At 36.1% G+C, this 22,238-nt stretch overlaps 1 protein-coding gene and 1 long non-coding RNA gene across 2 annotated transcripts in view; one reads left to right on the top strand and one right to left on the bottom strand.

Moving 5' to 3' along the window:
- Positions 1–14,611: 14,611 nt before the first annotated feature.
- On the top strand, positions 14,612–15,252 carry LOC106095215 (uncharacterized). Its single transcript, XR_001222713.2, has 2 exons — positions 14,612–14,965; positions 15,034–15,252. It is a non-coding gene; the product is annotated as an uncharacterized LOC106095215 (long non-coding RNA).
- A 5,824-nt stretch (positions 15,253–21,076) lies between these two features.
- Positions 21,077–22,238, bottom strand: part of LOC106095214 (probable serine/threonine-protein kinase cdc7) — a 38,794-nt gene continuing 37,632 nt past the window's right edge. Inside the window, exon 3 of the mRNA XM_059363702.1 lies at positions 21,077–22,126. Coding sequence (XP_059219685.1) covers positions 21,400–22,126 — 727 coding nt within the window. The 3' untranslated portion in view covers positions 21,077–21,399. The remainder of the gene's footprint in view (positions 22,127–22,238) is intronic.

Below are 22,238 nucleotides of genomic sequence, written 5' to 3'. Positions count from 1 at the left end.
AATTACGGCTACGTCACTCAAGAGATCAAGGGATGTAATGGAAATGTCTAGCGAGTTGCTGCATCTCCTAGTAATTCTAGTGGGGGTATCTTCATTCACCGTGCAAAACGTGGAGCTTTCAATCTGCTCCGCCGGAGCTATTCCCCGCTGGTCATTACCTAGGGGAGAATGCCATAAAACGTGATGCGCATTAAAGTCTATTAGAACCAGATAGTAGCTCACTTATGTTGGGCTTGTTAGCCTGGCCATTAACTGGGTCACAACTACCAACCGGCGGTATGCACACGTTATATAGCGGCAGTACCGGGCTTACCTGCTATCCCCATGCTAGCGTCAGGCGGAGGCGTTATATGTCTATATTGCACGGAATGGTGTATCACGAAGGCCAATCCCCCACCTCCATTCCTTAAGCAATCCTTTGTATCCGTGACAACTGTGCAAGCTGCAGGTTTTGGTCTTCTGGATCGCCGCAACGAATATATTCTTCCGACTCAAAAAACCTATTACCAGCACTGCACCTTGCAACATATTCAGTGTGACTATATTTCTGTCGTGAGTTAAGGTCAGAGCAAGATCGGATATGTACCCACTCCTTGCACCGGTTACACCTTACCGACACCGCCCGATGATGGAGGCGGTTCTGGCAGAACCAGGGTCCGGAGTTCTTTTCAATCCCGGCACGGACCAAAATGCACTCCGGGATGTGCCCCTCCCAAGCCGAAAAAAGGACGAACACGTACACAGAGACGGCAGACCTAGGCCGATGAAACACTTCATACTATAAATTTGTAGAAATGTGCGATGTATGGGCCTTTGAAATCTCCTTCCGTTTATATTATAGGTGACAAAATAGCCTTTAATTGAATTTACTTAAGCACCATATATAAAAATTTTTCAAGATTCAATTAAAAAATTTTTAATTAAGAATGCCACGAATTTCATTCACGAATGTATTTGAAAAAATTTATGTTAATTTAAAAAATTATTGAATCAATTAGTTTTTTAGTTGAAAACGATTTTATTTTCAATTAAATTAATTGAAAAATGTTTTTCAATTTTTTTTTCTGGGTACACAAACGAGCGCTAGTTTCTTTGGTTGTGTTTAGAACAATAGGGGTACTTTATTTATATATTAAGCGCATTTTATTAAGCCCGTTTAACTAACCGGCTTATGTTATCGCCGCTTATTACAGTCGTTTATTAAAAGATATGGTATCATCATTCAATTTGAATGGCATAATAAAAGAGGAAGACCGCAACATATTTAATCACTGGTTTAACGTTCTGAAGTGGCAAAACTGCTTAGGATTATAATAAAATCACATGTATTCACTCCAAGAAACATTTATTTTAAATTGAAATGACTTATTTTTTTGTTTTTTGGATATTTGATTATTTCGGATGTGTGTCAGTGCTGCCAACGTTTAAAGTATAAAGCATTTAGCTGGAAGAGTGTTTTATTTAAACTAAACACAGCATATGACGTCTTGATGACGAAATGGCGGATTGCACCATATGGTTTGTGGTTGTTGTACATATGAGACCACCATTAATTGTTTCGCCATGACCACTTCTACGGAATGTGTTCGAATTTTCTTCGTTACCATTTTTTATAATGCATTTTGACGGTTGTTCAGACGAAAAGTCGATGCCCATATTACCTTTAAGTAAAATCACAAAATAATCCAGAATTTTATATAATAGTCAGGTAAAGTGTCGAAGAAGAAGATTCATAATAAAGGATTTTACTTTTCCAGGGAAAATTTGCAGGAGAGTTAGCACAGCCTTTACCCTCTTCCAGTAACAATTTGTGCAAATTTGCCCAAATTTTTTAGTACACGTACACACTTATTCTGAATTACAAACAAAACGTTCCCAAGCATAGTCCTTATCAGTCAACATACCCGGCAGTCCAAACCACAGATGTTCAATAAAGATAAAAATGTATTTTGCGACTCTTTCGAAAATGGCTAGGCGCTAGGCTAGATTAGAAATTAACGAAGAAAATTAAGAGAAGAGAGAATTTTGAGAGTACTGTGATTAAACAATGAAAGTGATTTGCAATTTTTTTATCGATTGTGGTAGTTTTTTTGCTTTTAAACATACAATTATTTAAAAAAGCACGTTTTGTTAAGTGAATTGCGTTGTTAATGCAACTTGCAAATTAAAATGATGAATCGTATTGACAACTTCGACAAACATTTTCAATTACATGTGAATACAAAATGTTTTGTACCTTGTACAATTAAGAGGTAGAGTCATTAGCACAACAACAAAAATCTACCCCCAACGAAACTACCTTGAGTGGCGTATGCCGTAAATTAAAACGTCAAAGTGGTTTTAGAAATAAACTTTTTTTTACAACTTATCTTTTTCAAATGTGAATTATATTTATATTTTCATCATTATGACACTGTTTTGTTGCTTATGTGTGGAATATCGGATCACAGAACATATTTTTAATATTTTAGAAAAATATCACAGCTGTGTTATCAAGCCTTTAACATTTAGATTTACTGCAAAATCAAAACAAAATCACCTTATTAGTGCATCCTGGTTTTGTACACCAGTGAAAAAGAAATCTAACTGTAACAAATAACAAAAGAAAGAAACAAAGAACAATGTGATGGAACGTGACCAAGTCATTTGAGTATCAACGTCTGACTAGAACTTTTGTTATATTATTGAAAAAAAAGTGTAAAAAAATAAAAAACATAAAAACACTACGACATATTTAAATTATTGGTATGGATACTTTTTATATTACGCGTAGGTAGATTAGGTAGAGTTTAAATCTGTCTGCCATCAGACTCACTTAGACGTTTTCGTCCAATGTGATACCACAGGAACAAGAAGGAAGATACCTTCTAGCTCCTACCGATGAACAACTTGCAAACGTCCACATCCGCTAAATCAGACAGATTCTCAAGGAAATAAGAACCTGAAGTGGAACTTCTTCTGACTGCCAGTGTGGGACACACACACAGAAGGTGATCCATAGTCTCTTCTTCTTCGATGTCCTCACAGCTTCTTACTGCTTCGTTACTGGTAATCTTCAGTCTGTCAGCATGTTTACCGATTAGACATTAACCTGTCATAACGGACACAATGAGTGATACGTCTGTCCTTGCCGGTGACAGCAAACCGGTAGACCTCCTCGAGTCTAGATTAAGTCACATAGTTTTGGAATGCTCAAAGCCACCTCTTTGTAACCATTTATAATTCGTTGTCCTTCCTACACCAATGTCTTGCAGGTGTATAGGACAAGAGTTGTCTTTCGAAAATGTTGGAATTGAAGCTAAATTTCCTGTCACCCAGGTATTTTGCGCTTTCTGTAAATGGAACATTCTCTCCCCCCAAGAAGACAGGTGCCACTGTAGGTAACTTGTATCTCCTGCTGAAAAGAACTACTTCTGTCTTCTACTGATTTGCATCTAGATCATTTTCGGCAGCCCACTTTGCTGTTGAACGTAGAGCTTCCTGAAGAATATCTCTTAGAGTGCTGGGAAACTTTCCCCTAACCGCAATTGCCACGTCATCAGCATACGCGACCACTTTTATGCCTTTTTCTTCCAGAGGCAATAATATATTGTTAATGGCTATATTTCAAATTAGAGGAGACAAGTGAGGTGTTTTCTGCTGACCCGTGTAATGTATCTTTTAGTAAGTAAGTTATTAATAAACTTTCTAACGGTAGATTAGATGCCTAGAAACTCCAACTCCTTTATGATTGACGTCGGTTTTACATTATTGAAAGCAACTTCAATGACTCTCTCATAGAAATTAGTCAGTAAAAACAGCAAAAATTTCTGCTGAAACAGCATAAAATATGCTAAAAATGGGACAGCAGTAATCTGTTTCTAAAACAGCAAACATTTCCTGCTGTTTTCAAGTTTAGAAAAGTTGAAAAAGCTTAAAAATGTCATCAATATTTCAAACATTTTTATATTCTTTCTAATTTTTCAATTCTACAAGCATATGACTTAAATTTTGGCCCTAAAGCATAGTACTGACATCGACTTTTCACACTAACAACTGTCAAAACACACTATAAAACAAGTAAAAGCGTGCTTAATTCGGCCGGGCCGAATCTTATATACCCTCCACCATGGATCGCATTAGTCGAGTTCTATGGTATCTCTTCAGGCAAACAAAGAATATTGAATAAGAACTGTTATGCTATTGGAACATTATCAAGTTATAGTCCGATTCGGACCATAAATGAATGCTGAACATTGTAGAAGTCATTGTGTAATATTTCAGTTCATTCGGATAAGAATTGCGCTTTGTAGGGGCAAAATCGGGAGATCGGTTTACATGGGAGCTGTATCAAGCTATTGATCGATTCAGACCAAATTAGACACGTATGTTGAAGGTCATGAGAGGGAAGGTCAAGGAATCAAGATCCCAGATCGGTTTATATGACAGCTATATCAGTTTATGTACCGATTTGGCCCATACTTAGCACAGTTATTGGAAGCCATAACAAAACATCTCGCCCAAAATTTCAGCGAAATCGGATGACAATTTCGCGCTCTATTGGCTCAAGAAGTCAAGATTCAAGATCGGTTTATATGACAGCTATACCATATTATGAACCGATTTGAAGCATAAGTGATACTAAAACACCACGTGCAAAATTTCAGTCAAATCGAACGAGATTTGTGCCCTCTAGAGGCTCAAGAAGTCAAGACCCAAGATCGGTTTATATGACAGCCATATCAAAACATGGACCGATTTGGCCCATTTACAATCCCAACCGACCCACACTAAGAAAAAGTATTTGTGTAAAATTTCAAGCGGCTAGCATTACTCCTTCGAAATTTAGAGTGCTTTCGACAGACAGACGGACGGACATGGCTAGATCGACTTAAAATTACATGACGATCAAGAATATATACTCTTGATGGGGTCTCAGTCGCATATTTCGAGGTGTTACATATAGAATGACGAAATTGGTATACCCCCATCCTATGGTGGAGGGTCTATAAAATGGTGACGAAGGTAATGCGAATATATTCCGTACAAGTGGTACTGAGTTCTATGAGCAAAATAGTAGCGGCATGTCGCTGCATCAGAATAAATTTCGCACAATTTTAATTGCAAATGAAATTAAATGCTTACGAAATGGGCCGAATCAACTTAGTTTTAACACTGCTGTCTTTGTTGTGAGTTGTTGTTTGCGTTCTGACAAATAAAAGAGTCTGTCGGATTTTGCAATAATTTAATAGGTATTTTCGCGGTAATGAACTCAGTACTAGGCTTAAGATATGTTTCTATCAACCTCTCAAGAGTCTTCAGCATAAGGGATGACAAACTAATGGGACGAAAATCTTTCGCCTTAGTATGGTTTTCCTGTGTTCGGAATGAAAATGGCATGCCTATACAAGCAGAATATATCTTCCTAAGCCAAGGATGAGACACAGCTTGTAATTCAACCGGTGATACATCATCAGGGCCTGGCGACTTAAAGGAGTCGAAACTTTTTATCACAAATTATTTTCGGCTCAAACACAATTTCCCTTATAACTTCCGACGAACCCATACCAGTAGACAACCTCTTCTGGCACCACGTTGTCCGTTAGAGAATTTCCTGGGAAATGTGTATCAACAAGTAGTTCTAGTGTTTTCTCACTAGACATTGTCCATACACTCATAGAAATTTGTTAGTAAAAACAGAAAAATTGTTGCTGAAACAGCAGAAAATCTGCGAAAAATGGGACAGCAGTAATTTGTTGCTAAAACAGCTAACATTTTCTGTTGCTTTCAAATTTAAAAAAGTTAAAAAAGCTTCGAAATGTCGTAAATATTTCAAAAATGTTTATATTTCATCTTGTTTGTTAATTCATCATTTTGTTCAATTTGCTAATTTTTGATCGATTTAAACAAAAGCAGACAAAATAACTAGTACTATTATATTTTTGCTTTTAAACAAAAAATTTACATTTAAAATTGGCAATTTGTTTTATTAATATATATAGCAAATGTCTCAGTTGTTGTTTAAAAATTTTTGAATGAATTTAGTCAAAAGTTTACAATTTTTAAATTAATATCAGCAGACAGTGTTTGCTGATATCAGCAGATTAATTTTTCTGGGTGTACATTCTCTGACTTCTGAATATACCCCACCGTAATAGGTCTCGAGTACAGAATCTTCCATAGCCTAGAGGCCTCAAATGCATCCTGCACGGAGCTGCAGAACTCAACCGGATTTGTTTTGAGCTTTTCTCCGCTCGCCCTTATTCTCAGCCACACAGCCACTCGTGTGGTGCCCTTGTGGCTTTCGCTCCGTTGAAGAGTTTTCTTCCTTAGACCAACCAGCTTTGGGGTCCACCATGGCGGTCGCTGTTTGCTCCTTGGCTTGGCACAAACAGACAAATAAAACGAAAGGCACGTCGCATATGGTGTAGGTTACTGCCATGATTCATTTAACATCTCCCGTTGATGATTTTTCTTGGTCGGTTGAAATCGCGATCCGGGAAACCAGTCAAATGCTTCCAGCAACATCACACTTTTGCTGACTTTTAAATTAGACAATGGTCTAAAGCCGGACAATATTCTGCAATGGAGTCTCAACTTGTATTTTGTTTTTTGCAGTATTTTCTTTTTTACTAGAAGCCGTAAAAGACGAGGCGTTGACGGAGTATGTGTGAAAACTAACAACAAAATTCCCAGTAACAAAAGGAGAACCAAAATTAAATTATAATTAAAAAACTAGCCGAACCGGGCCCGCTCAGCTGCGCCTCTCTAATATCTTTTTAGGGTGGGAATGCTGAACGCTTTCGAATCATGGCGAGAACATCGGACAAAGTGGTGTTTATCCCCTCTTAATGTTGGCGACATTTGTGAGGTAAAGGGAATGAACACATTTCGAACCGAACACTGATTTTGGTAATAAAATTCAATGATTTGCAAGCGTTGCTCGTTAGTAAGTCTATTCATGATGAAATGTCAAAGCATACTGAGCATCTTTCTCTTTGACACCATGTCTGAAATCCCACGTGATCTGTCAAATACTAATGCATTAAAATCCTAACCTCAAAAAAATCACCCTTTACAATGCTATGCAAGGTCATTTAAAAAATTTTCCCCAAAGAGGTATCGCATTGCGGGACGCCGTTCGTACTCGGCTATAAAAAAAAGGTCCTTTAACATTGAGTTAAAACTTGATGTGTGACATTTAGTTCAGTTTACGGGTTGCTTTAGGGCGTACCCCAAAACATTTGGCTCCAAAATTGGATATAAAATTCATTTTCCACTCTCAAATACCTTTCATTTGTGTCCCATATTGCCATAATGGGTCAAATAACCCATTTCACGTATCTTTAGGAGGAAAAGCGCCACCTAGACTTGAACGCAAATTTTAATGTCATATTCGTAATCTACTAATAATATGCCCATTTGGGGGTATTTGGGGGTGGGCGACTTCCCATTACTTGGACCTATGGATTTATGCCATATTTGTAATCTACTGCCTAATACTTTTCATTTGAGTACTTTAAGTACTGAACTTCGAATATATCTGTTTAGAGGAGTTTTGAGGTTGGGGGTGCCCGCTGGGTACTTGGACCCAAATTTTCATACCATGTTCTTTTTCTGGTCTCCAATACCTTTCATTTGATACCCTTATTGTCATCGGACCATTTTCGCATATGGCTGGCTTTTTTGGGGAAGGTGAAGGGTCCGCCTCCACCCGATATCTAAAAATGTTTCCTTCCAGACAAACGTGCAAAAAAACATTATCGTATATTTTTTCTGTCAGCCAACACGCAGGGGATGTCCCCTGTGAACGCAGTGCATTTCGTTGGCGAAAGGAAATTTGGAATTGGAGGGGGAAAAATTATGTAGTGCTTATTGATATTTGTCTTAAATCTTTGGGTGTCAAAGTGAGTGGGAAAAACATTAGCCGGAAGTCGATTCCACATACGAACGGTTTGGTTTGGGAGAACGAACGGTTCTCTTTATAATGCATTGTGCGGTCCGCTGGTCAATCAATTACAAACGGGTGTGAGTTCCTGGAATGTCTAGTGTCCCTGATATACATCCTTAGATCAGGAATAACAAGACGAATATCAGACGAACACACACCATGAAAGTACCAATAGAACAGCGCCAAACAACCCACATTGCGACGATGATGAAGGGAGGCAACAGAGTTGGATACCCCACTGTCCCCAATCAACGCCATCGCTCTCCTTTGTACACGGCCCAGTAGCTCAAGGGATGATTTGAAGCTCCAGCCCATACATGTGAGTTGTACTCCATTTTCGGCCTTATGAAAGTGGTGTAGATGTTAAGAAGATCAGACGGAGTGAAGTAATACTTACACCGTTTAAGGAAGCCTAAACACTTGAATGCTTCTTTCGACACTTCAAATACATGTTTAGCCCAACGGACATCACTTTGTATTTTCATGCCCAGAACATCAAGAGCTTTTGATTGCTCAACATCTACACCGTTGATAGACAAAGATGATCGTAATTGGTCAGCGAATCGTTTGTGTGACAACAAGCAGCACTGAGTCTTCCGTGCATTAAAATCTACTCGATTCATTCGACCCCACTCAGAAGTGGCCGGTAAATCCTGGCAGAGTGTATCGTCCATAACCCACCTCTTGTCTATGGTCGGATGAGAACGTATGCTTGTAAAATTGAGAGATAAGATGGACTATACAATTTTTAAAAAATATTTATGACCTTTTTTAGTGTTTTTTCAGCAGTCTTTCTGCTGTAACAGCAAACATTTTTGATGTTTTTACTAACAAATTTCTATGAGTGTAGGCTGTCGACTATAAGTCTTCGACGATTTAACAAGGTCATGCACCCTTCTCTTAAGACGTCTTGACGACGTAGCCTGCTGAGTATGATCTGATGTTGCACACCTATTAACCAACTTGGCTTCTTGGATAGTTTTCATCTGAATTAAGGAACACATTCTGGACACTGGTACCCAAAATTCCTGGATATATTATAATTAGAGTCCGCCCATTATTTTCCAAATGCTGTGGTATCTTGCAATACAATTTACATTTGTAAACATATAGGACTTTGGAACTTCGATTATGCATGTATGTATGTAAAATACCATCGCAAATCCCAAATAACTGATGGCAAAATTTCGATTTTGCATACAAATCCGGACTCTAAATATAATGTTTGGTCTAAACAAGTTCTTACAGATAAAAAACATGTAAAATCGAGCTAAGTGCAGCCGCGCCGAATCTTATATACCCTCCACCATGGATCGCATCTGTCGAGTTCTTTGCGCAGTATCTCTTTTTAGGCAAACAAAGAATAATGAATAAGGACGGGGGAAAACGAGCTATATCAAGTTATAGTTCGATTCAGGGCTCCAGAAGCAAAATCGGGAGATCGGTTTATATGGGAGATGTATCAAGCTATAGATCGATTCAGACCATATTGCACACGTATGTTGAAGGCCATGGGAGAAGCCGTTGTACAAAATTTGTGCCAAATCGGATTAGAATTGCGCTCTCTAGAGGCTTAAGAAAATCAAGATCCCAGATCAGTTTATATGGCAGCTATATCAGGTTAGGTACCTATTTGCGCCATACTCAGCACAGTTTTTGGAAGTCATATCAAAACACCTCATGCAATTCATTTTAGCCAAATCGGATGAGAATTGCGCCCTCTAGCGGCTTAATAAGTTAAGATCCAAGATAGTTTTGTATGGCAGCTATATCAAAACATGGACCGATTTGGCTCATTTACAATCCCAACCGACCTACACTAATAAGAAGTATTTGTGCAAAATTTCAAGCGGCTAGCTTTACTCCTTCAAAAGTAAGCGTGCCTTCAACAGACAGACGGACGGAGGGACGGGCATGGCTAGTTAGACCTTAAATGTCACGACGATCAAGAATATAAATACTTTATGGGGTTTTAGACGCATATTTCGATGTGTTATAAACAGAATGACGAAATTAGAGTACCCCCATCCTATGGTGGAGGGTATAAAAATAGACAAACATGCCCAAGCAGTTGTTCTAAAATGTAAAAAGAGTCAATTTTCCTTCATTTCCTTTAATTGCATAACATACAATTCTTTATTTCCATATATCTTTAGATACATGAGTGTGTTGTATAATCCATTCCTTAGACAATAATTTACTCTTATAGATTCTCGGACACATATTGTATGTATAGCATTCAACGTACTTAGTTAAATATTTTTTAAGTTTTCTTTTCAATATTTAATACTTTCTCACATATTGTAGGTATGTAATTTCTTACTGTTTTTTGTTTTTGGGTTTTCTACATATAGAAATGGTTTTAGAAAAAGAGACGATTATATTTTGTTCACATGATTTATCACAGAACATACAAATGATAGTTTTACTCTAAGAAAAAAACATAAAAATAACTATATTTAGGTTTTTTAGCAATAAAAAAAAATAATTATTATATTCCCATAGATGATGATATTACAATAATTTGTTTAATGCTTAAAAATATACATTTTTATAGTATGTATAACTACATTTGTTTGGCATTGCATTTTTTTGTGGTTGTTTTCAAAAAATGTCTATAAAAAGTGAAGCAAGTCGTAAAAAGTGGGGGAGTAGTAAGAGGCTGAATAGTATGATAATTATTTTATGTTTTTGGTAGTTTTGTTTGCTGTTAGAAAAATATTAGCCTTAAATATATGCTTTACTAAAGTTTGAAAAAGAATTTGAGTTTGTGCTGTGAGTTTTCTTCTTTAATGTATTTGTGTGTGATTTTTTTTAAATACAATACATTTATAGTAAAAATGTTCTGTGTTTAATATTATTAGTTTACATTCTTAAATGTATAACAAAATATGGGTTGTGTAGATTTGAGCATATTACAGCACTATCAAGTTGTAAATATTTAGACTATTTGTAATAGCTAGGAAAAGAGCGCATTTATGTCTTGCATAAATATAAATATATTTTATACGAGTATGTAAAATGATTATTTACACAATTTTCTTTCATTGCTTCCCTAAAGCAAGTGTGGAGGTAAACAGCATTAGTTTCACCAAGTTTGCTTGCTTTCTTTAAAAATATGCCGATACATGTACATTTTTAGTGAAAATCGTTCCCACACAGCGGAAGGGAACGGGAGAGAGAAAACATTTTTATGTTCCCTAACTAAGAAGCTGCGGAGATCTGTTCTAGGTAGCTTTTAATAAATAATTAAAAAAATACAAAATGATGACTTTTATTTTAAATTGTTTATTTAACCCATTAACGACGAATAGTTAGAAAAATGTCCAAGAATAGAGCTGTCTTAGAAAAATTCTAGCTCGAGTTAGGAAAAAGGTATTATAAGGAAATTTTAATTGGGGTAAAGTGGACGAATGAAACATGTTAACATTTTTTCCCGTTGTATAATGTCATGTTTTACTCAAAATTCCTAGGAGTGAGATTTCTGGAAATTCTTTTAATGTCTTTTTGCATATGAGGGTTTCTATATTAAAACAAGTAAAAGCGTGCAAAGTTCGGCCGGGCCGAATCTTATATACCCTCCACCATGGATCGCATTTGTCGAGTTCTTTCCCCGGCATCTCTTCTTAGGCAAAAAAGGATATAAAAAAAGGTTTCCTCTGCTATTTGAGCGATATCAAGATATGGTCTGGACCACAATTAAATTATATGTTGGAGACCTGTGTAAAATGTTAGCTAATTCGAATAAGAATTGCGCCCTTTGGGGGCTTAAGAAGAAAAGTAGAGAGATCGATTTATATGGGAGCTGTATCGGGTTATAGACCGATTCAGACCATAATATATACGTATGTTGATGGTCATGAGAGGATCCGTCGCACAAAATTTCAAGCAAATCGGATAATAATTGTGATCTCTAGAGGCTCAAGAAGTCAAGATCCCAGATCGGTTTATATGGCAGCTATATCAGGTTGTGAACCGATTTCAACCATACATGGCACAGTTGTTGGATATCATAATAAAATACTTCGTGCAAAAATTCATTCAAATCGGATAAGAATTGCGCTCCCTAGAGGCTCAAGAAGTCAAGACGTAAGATCGGTTTATATGGCAGCTATATCAGGTTATAGACCGATTTGAAACACGTCGTGCAAAATTTCATTCCAATCGGATAAGAATTGCGCGCTCTAGAGGCTCAAGAAGTCAAGACCCAAGATCGGTTTATACATGGCACAGTTGTTGGATATCATAATAAAATACTTCGTGCAAAAATTCATTCAAATCGGATAAGAATTGCGCTCCCTAGAGGCTCAAGAAGTCAAGAAGTCAAGACGCAAAATCGGTTTATATGGCAGCTATATCAGGTTATAGACCGATTTGAAACACGTCGTGCAAAATTTCATTCCAATCGGATAAGAAATGCGCGCTCTAGAGGCTCAAGAAGTCAAGACCCAAGATCGGTTTATATGGCAGCTATACCAGATTATCAACCGATTTAAACCATACTTAGCACAGTTGTTGGATATCATAACAAAACACGTCGTGCAAAATTTCATTCCAATCGGATAAGAATTGCGCACTCTAGATTCTCTAGAACTTAAGACCCCAGATCGGTTTATATGGCAGCTATATCAGGTTATGAATCGATTTGACCCATACTTGGCACAGTTGTTGGATATCATAAGAAAATACTACGTGCCAAAATTCATTCAAATTGGATAAGAATTGCGCCCTCCAGAGGCTCAAGAAGCCAAGACCCAAGATCGGTTTATATGGCAGCTATATCCGGTTATTAACCGATTTGAACCATACTTGGCACAGTTATTGGATATCATAACAAAACACGTCGTGCACAATTTCATTCCAATCGGATAAGAATTGCGCACTCTAGAGGCTCAAGAAGTCAAGACCCCAGATCGATTTATATGGCAGCTATATCAGGTTATAAACCGATTTGAACCATACTTATCACAGTTGTTGGATATCATAATAAAACACGTCGTGCAAAATTTCATCCCAATCGGATAAGAATTGTGCACTCTAGAGGCTCAAGAAGTCAAGACCCAAGATCGGTTTATATGGCTGCTATATCAAAACATGGACCGATATGGCCCATTTACAATACCAACCGACCTACACTAATAAGAAGTATTTGTGCAAAATTTCAAGTGGCTAGCTTTACTCCTTCGGAAGTTAGCGTGCTTTCGACAGACAGACGGACGGACGGACGGACATGGCTAGATCGACATAAAATTTCACGACGATCAAGAATATATATACTTTATGGGGTCTCAGACGAAAATTTCGAGTAGTTACAATCAGAATGACGAAATTAGTATACCCCCCATCCTATGGTGGAGGGTATAAAAAATAAATTTATGGCGATAAGCCTATTTCTTTTCACAGCAGGTGTGAATTTATGTCGCAATCAATCAAATCCACTTTTCTTTGCCATATAGTCCTAAAATATTAGGAAAATAAATTTGTTGTTGTAAAAACATTGTTAAAAATTTTTTTTTAGTTTTTTGTTTTTAAATTTTTTGCAAAAAATAAATACGTAAATATAAATGCTCTAAATAACGAATATTAGATGTTTTATAAAAATTGGACAAATCAATCGAGCGTCAGGCGTTAATGGGTTTAAGTGTGTTTAAAATGATGAAATAATAAAATGTTATTCTTCATTAATCTCCCAAAGGGGAGAGATACAAACCATTTAGCATGAATATCACCAGAATGAAAGGTTTTAGTGATTACAGAAAAGAAATTGCCAGACATACAGGCGCAGATAACACACCACTGGCGGACGTTTCGGATGCCTGGTTGAGCCCCATCATCAGCGCCATCTTGTTCACTGAGCATCCCGTCTGTCGGCTCACAGTTCTTGGCTTGCTTGTCTCTAGTATATTAGCTTAGAATACAAAGGGGATCTATGTACAAGTACAATGAACGATGCCGCTAATGATGGGGCACTAATCATGCACCTGAAACGTTCGCCAGTGGTGTGTTGTCTGTGTCTATTCCGCCTGTGTGTCTGGCAATTTCTTTTCTGTAATTAATAAAAACCTTTCATGCTTGTGATATTCATTCTCATGGTCAACAGGCCGTATCTCTCCCCTCCGGGTGATTAATGAAGAATATATGAAATCATACATTAATACAATCATAGAAAAAAGTTTGCTGAAAATAGCAAACACTGTCTGCTGAATTTTATTAGTTAATTTTGCTGCTATTGCAACAGTAGTTCTGCTATTACAGCAGTAGTACTGCAATTTCAGAGCAGTAGACTTACTGCTGAAAAGTCGGTTGTTTGCTGAAAAGAACTGCTGCTTAATTATGAGGGGGATGTTAGAAGAAAAAATTAAACACAAATGTAAATGTGTGTCTCAGTGGATGTTTATAATCACCACTGAATGTATACTTTCCATAACCTTTTTTCTTTAAATATAGATACAAAAGGCCATGCCAGTCATGTGCACATTAGTAGAGCAATAAAAAAAATGCGAACTATCTCAGTCACTTTTTGAAATGTATACCACTGGATGGATCTGGTGGCTTCTGTACAGTAATATTCCACAAATTAAAATCATCTCTTCCAAAAAAATTTCTCAAAAGATGTTAAAAAATGCCAAAAATAATCAAAACAAGTAACAGGCAATCATAAAAAGTAGCATACAATTTTTTTTTTTAGCAGACTTGTGTACTCAATTCACCAGATTTCGTTAGTTGAAATAGCAGTAAAAAATGTTTGCTCATACAGCAGCCCTATGTTTGCTGAAACATCATTAATGTCCGCTTTCCCATTTTCAGCAGACAAAAATTGCTGGGGCCGAATTACCTCACACGTGAGCGAATAAAATTGTTTGAAAATTTTTGTGTTGGTATTACCGCGTTCGTTGACGAATAAGCACTTTCGACATTCGAGGTTATGGCATTCGTTAAGGAAAGCATAGTCGAGTATCAGCTGTTCGAAATCTACTCGTGAGATCTGGAGCAATCGAATAGAATTCTTACTTCATATAAATAATTAAAACAAAAGTAAAAATTTAAGTTTTTGAGTGTAATTATAATATGGAATAAATAAATACACACTTTTTCGTATTTAGGAACAATTTATGCAAAATGAATGGGCTACAAAAGGTTGAAATGACTCAATTCATAGCGTTCCGTATTTGGCAAAAAAATTCCAAATTGTAGCCAAGGGAAGGCAACATCGAAAGAATAAATCATCACAAATCTTGGAGAAAAATAAGAACGGCCAGCTACCCGGTTAATCTAAATAACATGCAATTGTTATTAATAATATAAATGATTTATTAAGATTATTTATGTAAGTTTTTTTCGGCAATGACATTGGATTACTTTTATCTATTGGGTTGCCCAAAAAGTAATTGCGGATTTTTTAAAAGAAAGTAAATGCATTTTTAATAAAACTTAGAATGAACTTTAATCAAATATACTTTTTTATACTTTTTTTCTAAAGCAAGCTTAAAATAACAGCTGATAACTGACAGAAGAAAGAATGCAATTACAGAGTTACAAGCTGTGAAAAAATTTGCCGACTATATGAAAAATCCGCAATTACTATTTGGGCAACCCAATAATATCCTTTTCAGAGTCAGAGGACGACAATCACAACGAAAGTAATGTAACAATGCTTTGTTTTACTTATAAATTCACGTTTGTTTGTTTATGTTGTTTTGTTTTCCCATAAACATATGTTCAAATTAACTCTAATGCAAAAAATAATCGGTAGCCATTTGAAAATTCTCGATACGACAGCTTTCAAGTGCAGTAATACATCCATTCGATACGTGACGAAATCTCTTTCGATACAAAAGCGTACTCGATCACGCATGCGGTAATTCGGCCCCTGTTTTAGCAAACATTTTTGCTGTTTTCAAATAAAAATTTCAAAAATAAAATTTAAAATATCAAAAAAAAAAAAAAAATACTAATAATATATTTCTTAAATTTTGAATTTGAATTAAAAATTTTGGAATTTAATTCAGATAGCCTTTAAGTTTAAGTTGCATATTTTCTTTCTTTACACTTCGAGCCACTGTGCTGCGTTTAAAATTTCAAAAAATACACTTTCTGCGCAAAATTTTTTCGATCTTGTAATAATCGAAACAATCCGATATTGTTTGGCTAGGGTGCTCTGACCGTAGGGTGCTCTGTTTCTATGACAAATAGAAAAACAAAAAAATTTATTTTTAAAATTTCAAGTTTTTTGCCTGTTAAGCCTACTACTGACTTCATTCACAACGAAAATGTATATTAAATTATTGTAAAACCGGACGGACTCTTTTCTTTGTCAGAACACAAACAAAGGTCAAACAACAACACACAACACTATTGAAACAGAGTTGATTTCATGACATAATTACCAGGTAGTGTACCGTAAACAGCTGAGTACAATTTTTTTCGAGTGCATCCGTCAACGAGTTTTGGTTGTATGTGTGTTTTATAGTTAAGATCTATATCACTCAAACAATAAAAAATGACGCGAACTAGTAACATACACAAAATTAGAGTTGCACTAATCACTGATTTTGACAGATAGTGCACTCAATATTTTGTTGTTGGGGAACTGCACTACCTGTAAATGAATATATCTTGGTTGATTCGACCCATTTCGTGAGCATTCAAACATTTGCAATTAAAATTGTGCGAAATTTATCCTAATGCAACGACACGTCGCTTCTATTTTGCTCATAGAACTTAGTACTACTTGTACGGAATGTCTTCGCATTATCTTCGTCACCAAATTTTTTATAAAGCGTTTTGACAGTTGTTCCGTCGGAAAGTCGAAGTCAGTAGTAGGTTTTAGGGCGAAGATTTACAATTTTTGTTTGTTTCTCCTTCGAGACGAGCTCAATGATCAAAGATTTTCTCTGCAAATGGAAAAGGAAAGCCAGAGATCGAAACACCAACCACTGTGGGACACGTTTCGTCACTTGGTTAGAATAAGTTATCGGCCATATTAGGTGTGAAGGCTTTAAGGGATGTACGTTGGTATGTTGTACTTGTACTGAATTTATTGCGAAAACGCCTGATATAAATACCACATTAACCACGCTGAACATTTGGTTGGTCCCATAGTGGTTGGTGAGAGTTGCGATCTCTCTGGCTTTCCTTTTCCATCTCCGATCATTGAGCTCGTCTCGAAAGAGAAACAAACAAAAATTGTACAATTAAATGATCTTCGAGAAACAAACAAAAATTGTAAAATTATTTTTAAAGTTAAGGCTGGAACGCCGCAATATTTTACTCCGATTACTTTTTTAGATAATAGATTTCAAAGTAAAGCAATTTTCTGAATTCATTCAGTAGGACATTCCCTCATTACTAAGGCTGCGTGTTCCATGCAAAGTTGTATGAAGTTAAGTGTGGTGATTAATTTTTGAGTAGCCCAGGAGCTAGTAAGATTTTTGACAGCACAGCAAATGTTGACGTTTTATTGAGCAAAGTCTTATGTCAGTAATTGCTAACATAATTACCAGTCAGTGTACCGTAAACAGCTGAGTAAAATTTTTCTCCCGAAGTACACTATCTGTCAACGAGATTTGGTTGTGTGTGTGTCTATTATAGTTAAGAACCATAACACACAAACAACGAAAATGGCGTCAACTATTTATATACATAAAATCAGAGTTGCAGTAATGACTGATTTTGACAGAGAGAGTGCACTTAATATTTTGTTGTTGTGCAACTGCCTGTAAATGAATATATATTGGTTGACCTGGCATGAGTCTTGTTCATCATTTTCATGTAAACAATAGAAAAAAACAAGCAAATTGGCATTTGCATAAATTTTCGTGAAGTAATGGATCAAAAAAATATTAATACAAATGTCATTAAAATAACATATCTTGTCTTACTCGGCGTGTTTTCCTCTTTTCCAAAGCAAGACCCAAAATATCTCCATATTGCAGCGTTCGCATTTGCAATAAAGCTGCTACCAGTAATGGAAAATATTTTTGAAAAATATTCAGATAAAAAATGTCATTGGTATGAAAAGAAAAACAAAACATAACTGTCAAATTCCGCTCGCGGAACAATTAAAGATTTCCGCGACTATTCCGAAAGCGGAATAAAATACCAACCCTTAGAAAAAACGGTAAAATTAAATTTTTTCTCACCAGTGTAAAAAACAACCCCCTACGTCACGATAGGAGATTGTTTTCATTCGACACACGCTCTTATAGTAAAATTTTAATAGAATTGTTATTTTTTCATTGTTATTTGTGCAGCGTTTCAAAAAAGTAATCGCTAACAAAATTAGGTTTCAACGGTGAAAAACGAACATAGTACCAGCCATTAAGCCTAGTACTGACTTCGACTTTTCCCCCGAACAACAGTCAAAACACATTATAAAAAACTGGCGAAAAGAAAGCAGAAGTGGGACAGAGTCCCTTGGACATATTGCCAGCGACATGTCGCTGCGCCAATACCAATTTCGCTTCAATTAATTTTAAATTTAATTAAATGCTCACGAAATGGGCACCAATCAACTCTGCTTCATTGCTGTGTGTTGTTATTTGACTTTTGTTTGAGTTCTGGCGAAGAATAGATACCGTCGGATTTCACAAAAATTTAATAGGCATTTTCATTACGAATGAAGTCAGTACTAGGCTTTAGCAAAATATATTCATTCAATTATGTCATGGGCTTTAGTCAAAAAATGTGTTTGCTGTAATAGCATTTGACTGGTTTCCTAGATCACGATTTCTCTTAAGAGTATTTTCTTTTTGTAGCGCAGCAAGAAAGAAATCGAACTCCACTTCATATATTTCTCCCATTTTCTGCCTTAAGCCTAGTACTGACTCCATTCGCAGCAAAAATGCCTATTAAATTATTGCGAAATCCGACTGAATCTATTCTTTGCCAGAACACAAAGTCAAACAACACACAACAAAGACAACGTCAATGAAACAGAGTTGATTGGTGTCCATTTCGTGATAATTTAATTACATTGGCAATTAACTGAAGTGAAATTTGTATTGGCGCAACGACATGACGCTACTATTTTGCTAATGCAACTCAGTACCACTTCTATGGAATGTGTTTGCATTTTCTTCGTTACCATTTTCTTATAAATCAGTGCTGACTTCATTCACAGCGAAAATGCCGAAATCCGACGGACTCTTTTTCTTTGTCAGAACACAAACAAAAGTCAAACAACAACACACAACAAAGCCAAAAGTATTGAAGCAGAGTTGATTCGGTCTATTTCGTGAGCATTTAATTACATATACAATTAAAATTGTGTGACATTTATCCTGATGCAGCGACATGTCGCTACTAGTTTGTTCATAGACTTCAGTACTACTTGTATGGAATGTGTTCGCATTATCTTCGTCACCATTTTTTTTTATAATGCGCTTTAACAGTTGTTCATGTGAAAAGTCGAAGTACTAGGCTAAATGCGTTTTGACAGTTGGTCGGCCGAAAAGTCGAAGTCTATAGGGTTGGTATTCTATCCAGCTTTCGGAATAGTCGCAGACGGAATTTGACAGTTATGTTTTGTTTTCATTTTCATATCAAAAGACGTTTTTATCTGCACTTATAGTTTTATTTTTTTTTCGCAAATAAATAAAATAGAAAGAAGAAAAAACGAAACATTGAAATCAATAAAACAGAAATGATGAAGACAATTATGTCAAGTGTTGCGTTACTAAAATTTCTTTTGGCCATTTTTCTCACTATAAAAATACTAATGCCTTTTTGCCAATTTTCCTCCAGCGTTTCGCCGACATTTTTTATATGGAGTTTGGCAGCATTCCGCCTGATAAGCCGAACAGAATACTCAGCTTTTCTTTAAAAATAAGGTTTTTTTCTTTTTGAAATTTGTAATATGGTCTACAGCCGGGCTATGTCCGATTATACGAATTTCAAAAATAATTTAAAGATTCTCTGGCATTCTTCTCAGATTGGAATGTTTTTGAAATACTTGTTAATATTAAAATGTATATGTTAATGAAATTAATTTAATCAAATCTCCACATTGTATTGGAATTCCCATCTAGTTCTGTCAGGTGCTATTTGTACAACATCTCTCCATATAAATTGCGATTATGATAAAATGTTTAGAGATCGTGTATAACAAATAGTTTTGGGACGACCTTGTCGTTACTGTGCTTGCGGGTTATATGTGAGAACAATTTTTACTTAAGCATTTTGGGATCTTAAAGCATGTTCAAATGACGTTAATCAGAGATTGGTTTAGGGCTCTATAAAACGGCATGTTATTGTCTTATGACATGTCAAATATAACACATGTTGAGTTGTACATGCCGTGTGATACTAACATATGAAAATCACTTTTAAAAATAGCACATGTAATTTTTTTTGATTAGAGCGAAAAAAAAATCAGCTGTTTTTGTCTTCAATCGAATGAAAGCAATCCTACTTTCTAATAACTTTAATAATTTGTTCGCATAAAAATATTAGCTTCTGCTCAAATTTTTAGCTTATGTCATACGAAAATAACATACAGGTATGATAGCAAAAATGATGAATCGTAGGTAAATTGACAATTTTGAATTACATGTGAATACAAAAAACCAACATGTCAAAAGACATCTACATGCAGTGTAATGTCAAACATACAGAATTGATGCTACTGATCTCTTAAATCGCTCACATAACGGTCTTTAGTATCCATTTCTGTAGCATTTCACCTTTTAAAAATTTATGCACATTCATTTTTTTCATATCACAAACATTTAATTTTCATGCTCTGTCCAAGGAATCAAGTATTCCAATGTCGCCTTGCGAATGTTAACCGAAACAGTACCTTCACTTTAATATCATCTCTGTAATCAAGCCAAAAGCCCACCAAATGGTATTGTTAACAGCTTTTTTGGGCTTGGAATTGTGTTTTTGGAAGTTTTTTTTGCCAATAGTATAAACAATATGTTTATAATATAAACTATCTATAAACTTAAAAACACTTTCTACAACTCACTCACTCATACAACAACTAACTGACCATTGAAAAGGCCACACTAAAATTTCGGTAGCCGTTTTCACCCATCTTTTTTTTAATCCTAATAAAAACCTATGCTAAATTCCATTCATCCATGTCCCCAAGGGTCTATATACGTAGTTACAAAATTTTCATAAAGGAAGACATACAAATAATAACTTTTGGATGTTTGTTTTTGGTATACAGTAGTAAATACATACATATACTTATATAAACTTAAGAATAAATATCGTAAATATAATCGATACGAGTTGCTCGCTTTGTTTTAAAAAAATCTTAAGTATATGTGTACGTTTGTATGTGTATAAATTTATGTATATATAAGTAAATAATAAATATAATGTGTATAGCTATTCATGCTCTAATTGTTGCTTAACATCTAATGACACCGCCTAAAAGTAGGAAGCCTCATAGCGCTATTTCTCTTCTCTTGATGATTTTCTTTTTTTGTGATTTAGCGTGTTTTATTTGGTTTGGTTTAGATCAATATCTTATCGTAGGACGGTGGTGGCGATTCTTCTACTTGCTCTATCTCCTCCTTGGCTTTTGACTCTGGCAGCAGTATAGCTATATGATATGGTGGTGGACCCGCCTGCTGGGCCTGTTGCGATGCCTGACTGATTTGATGCTCCAACATTTCCTGTTGTAGATCATGCAAACCCAACACAACGTCATCCACAGCATCGACCACGGCCGCTTCTCGATTCTCATCCAGACTGCAACGTTCGCGTGCTGTTTGATCCCTTGATCCCGATCGTGATGAAGCCGATGACGCTGCAAACAGAACGCGTGGTACTTTGCAAATGGACACAAAGCAGAAGGCAAACACAAAGGTGGCGGTGAGTAGCCAAAATAGACCCACCTCAAATTTGGTGCCATGATTATCGAAGTAGGCCTTAATGCCGGCAATAAAAGCTATGGCTAGAACAAATGAGGCGAAAATTCCGAATTTCAAGTGATAGGGAATGAATTGTAATTCGGCACTCTCAATCGACTGGGTAACATTGCGTCTACGCGAATTGCCGTGATGAACTGTGCTGCTGCTGCCGTAAATGGCTCGCATTGTATTCGGTGCAGTTGTGGTGGTGTTGGTGTTGCTGGAGTGATCACATGTGGCTGTGGAAGATAAAGGTCTGGGAAAAACAGTTACAACTCTGGGCGATGATTGATAGAGTTCAGCAGTTATGTTGGCAGTTTGATTTGGGCTAAAAAAGACAACGAGTTTGGGAAAATTAATCAATTTTATAATCATCATTTATATAACGAGCAAAAACGCTCAGAGTTCAGAGCTGGCCATATCTTGGGTACGCACCATCA

This window comes from Stomoxys calcitrans, chromosome 1, assembly GCF_963082655.1.
Source record: "Stomoxys calcitrans chromosome 1, idStoCalc2.1, whole genome shotgun sequence".
NCBI classification, from domain to species: Eukaryota; Metazoa; Arthropoda; class Insecta; order Diptera; family Muscidae; genus Stomoxys; species Stomoxys calcitrans.
Note: the sequence above shows the minus strand (reverse complement) of the source record. Positions and strands in the feature narration are given on the sequence as shown.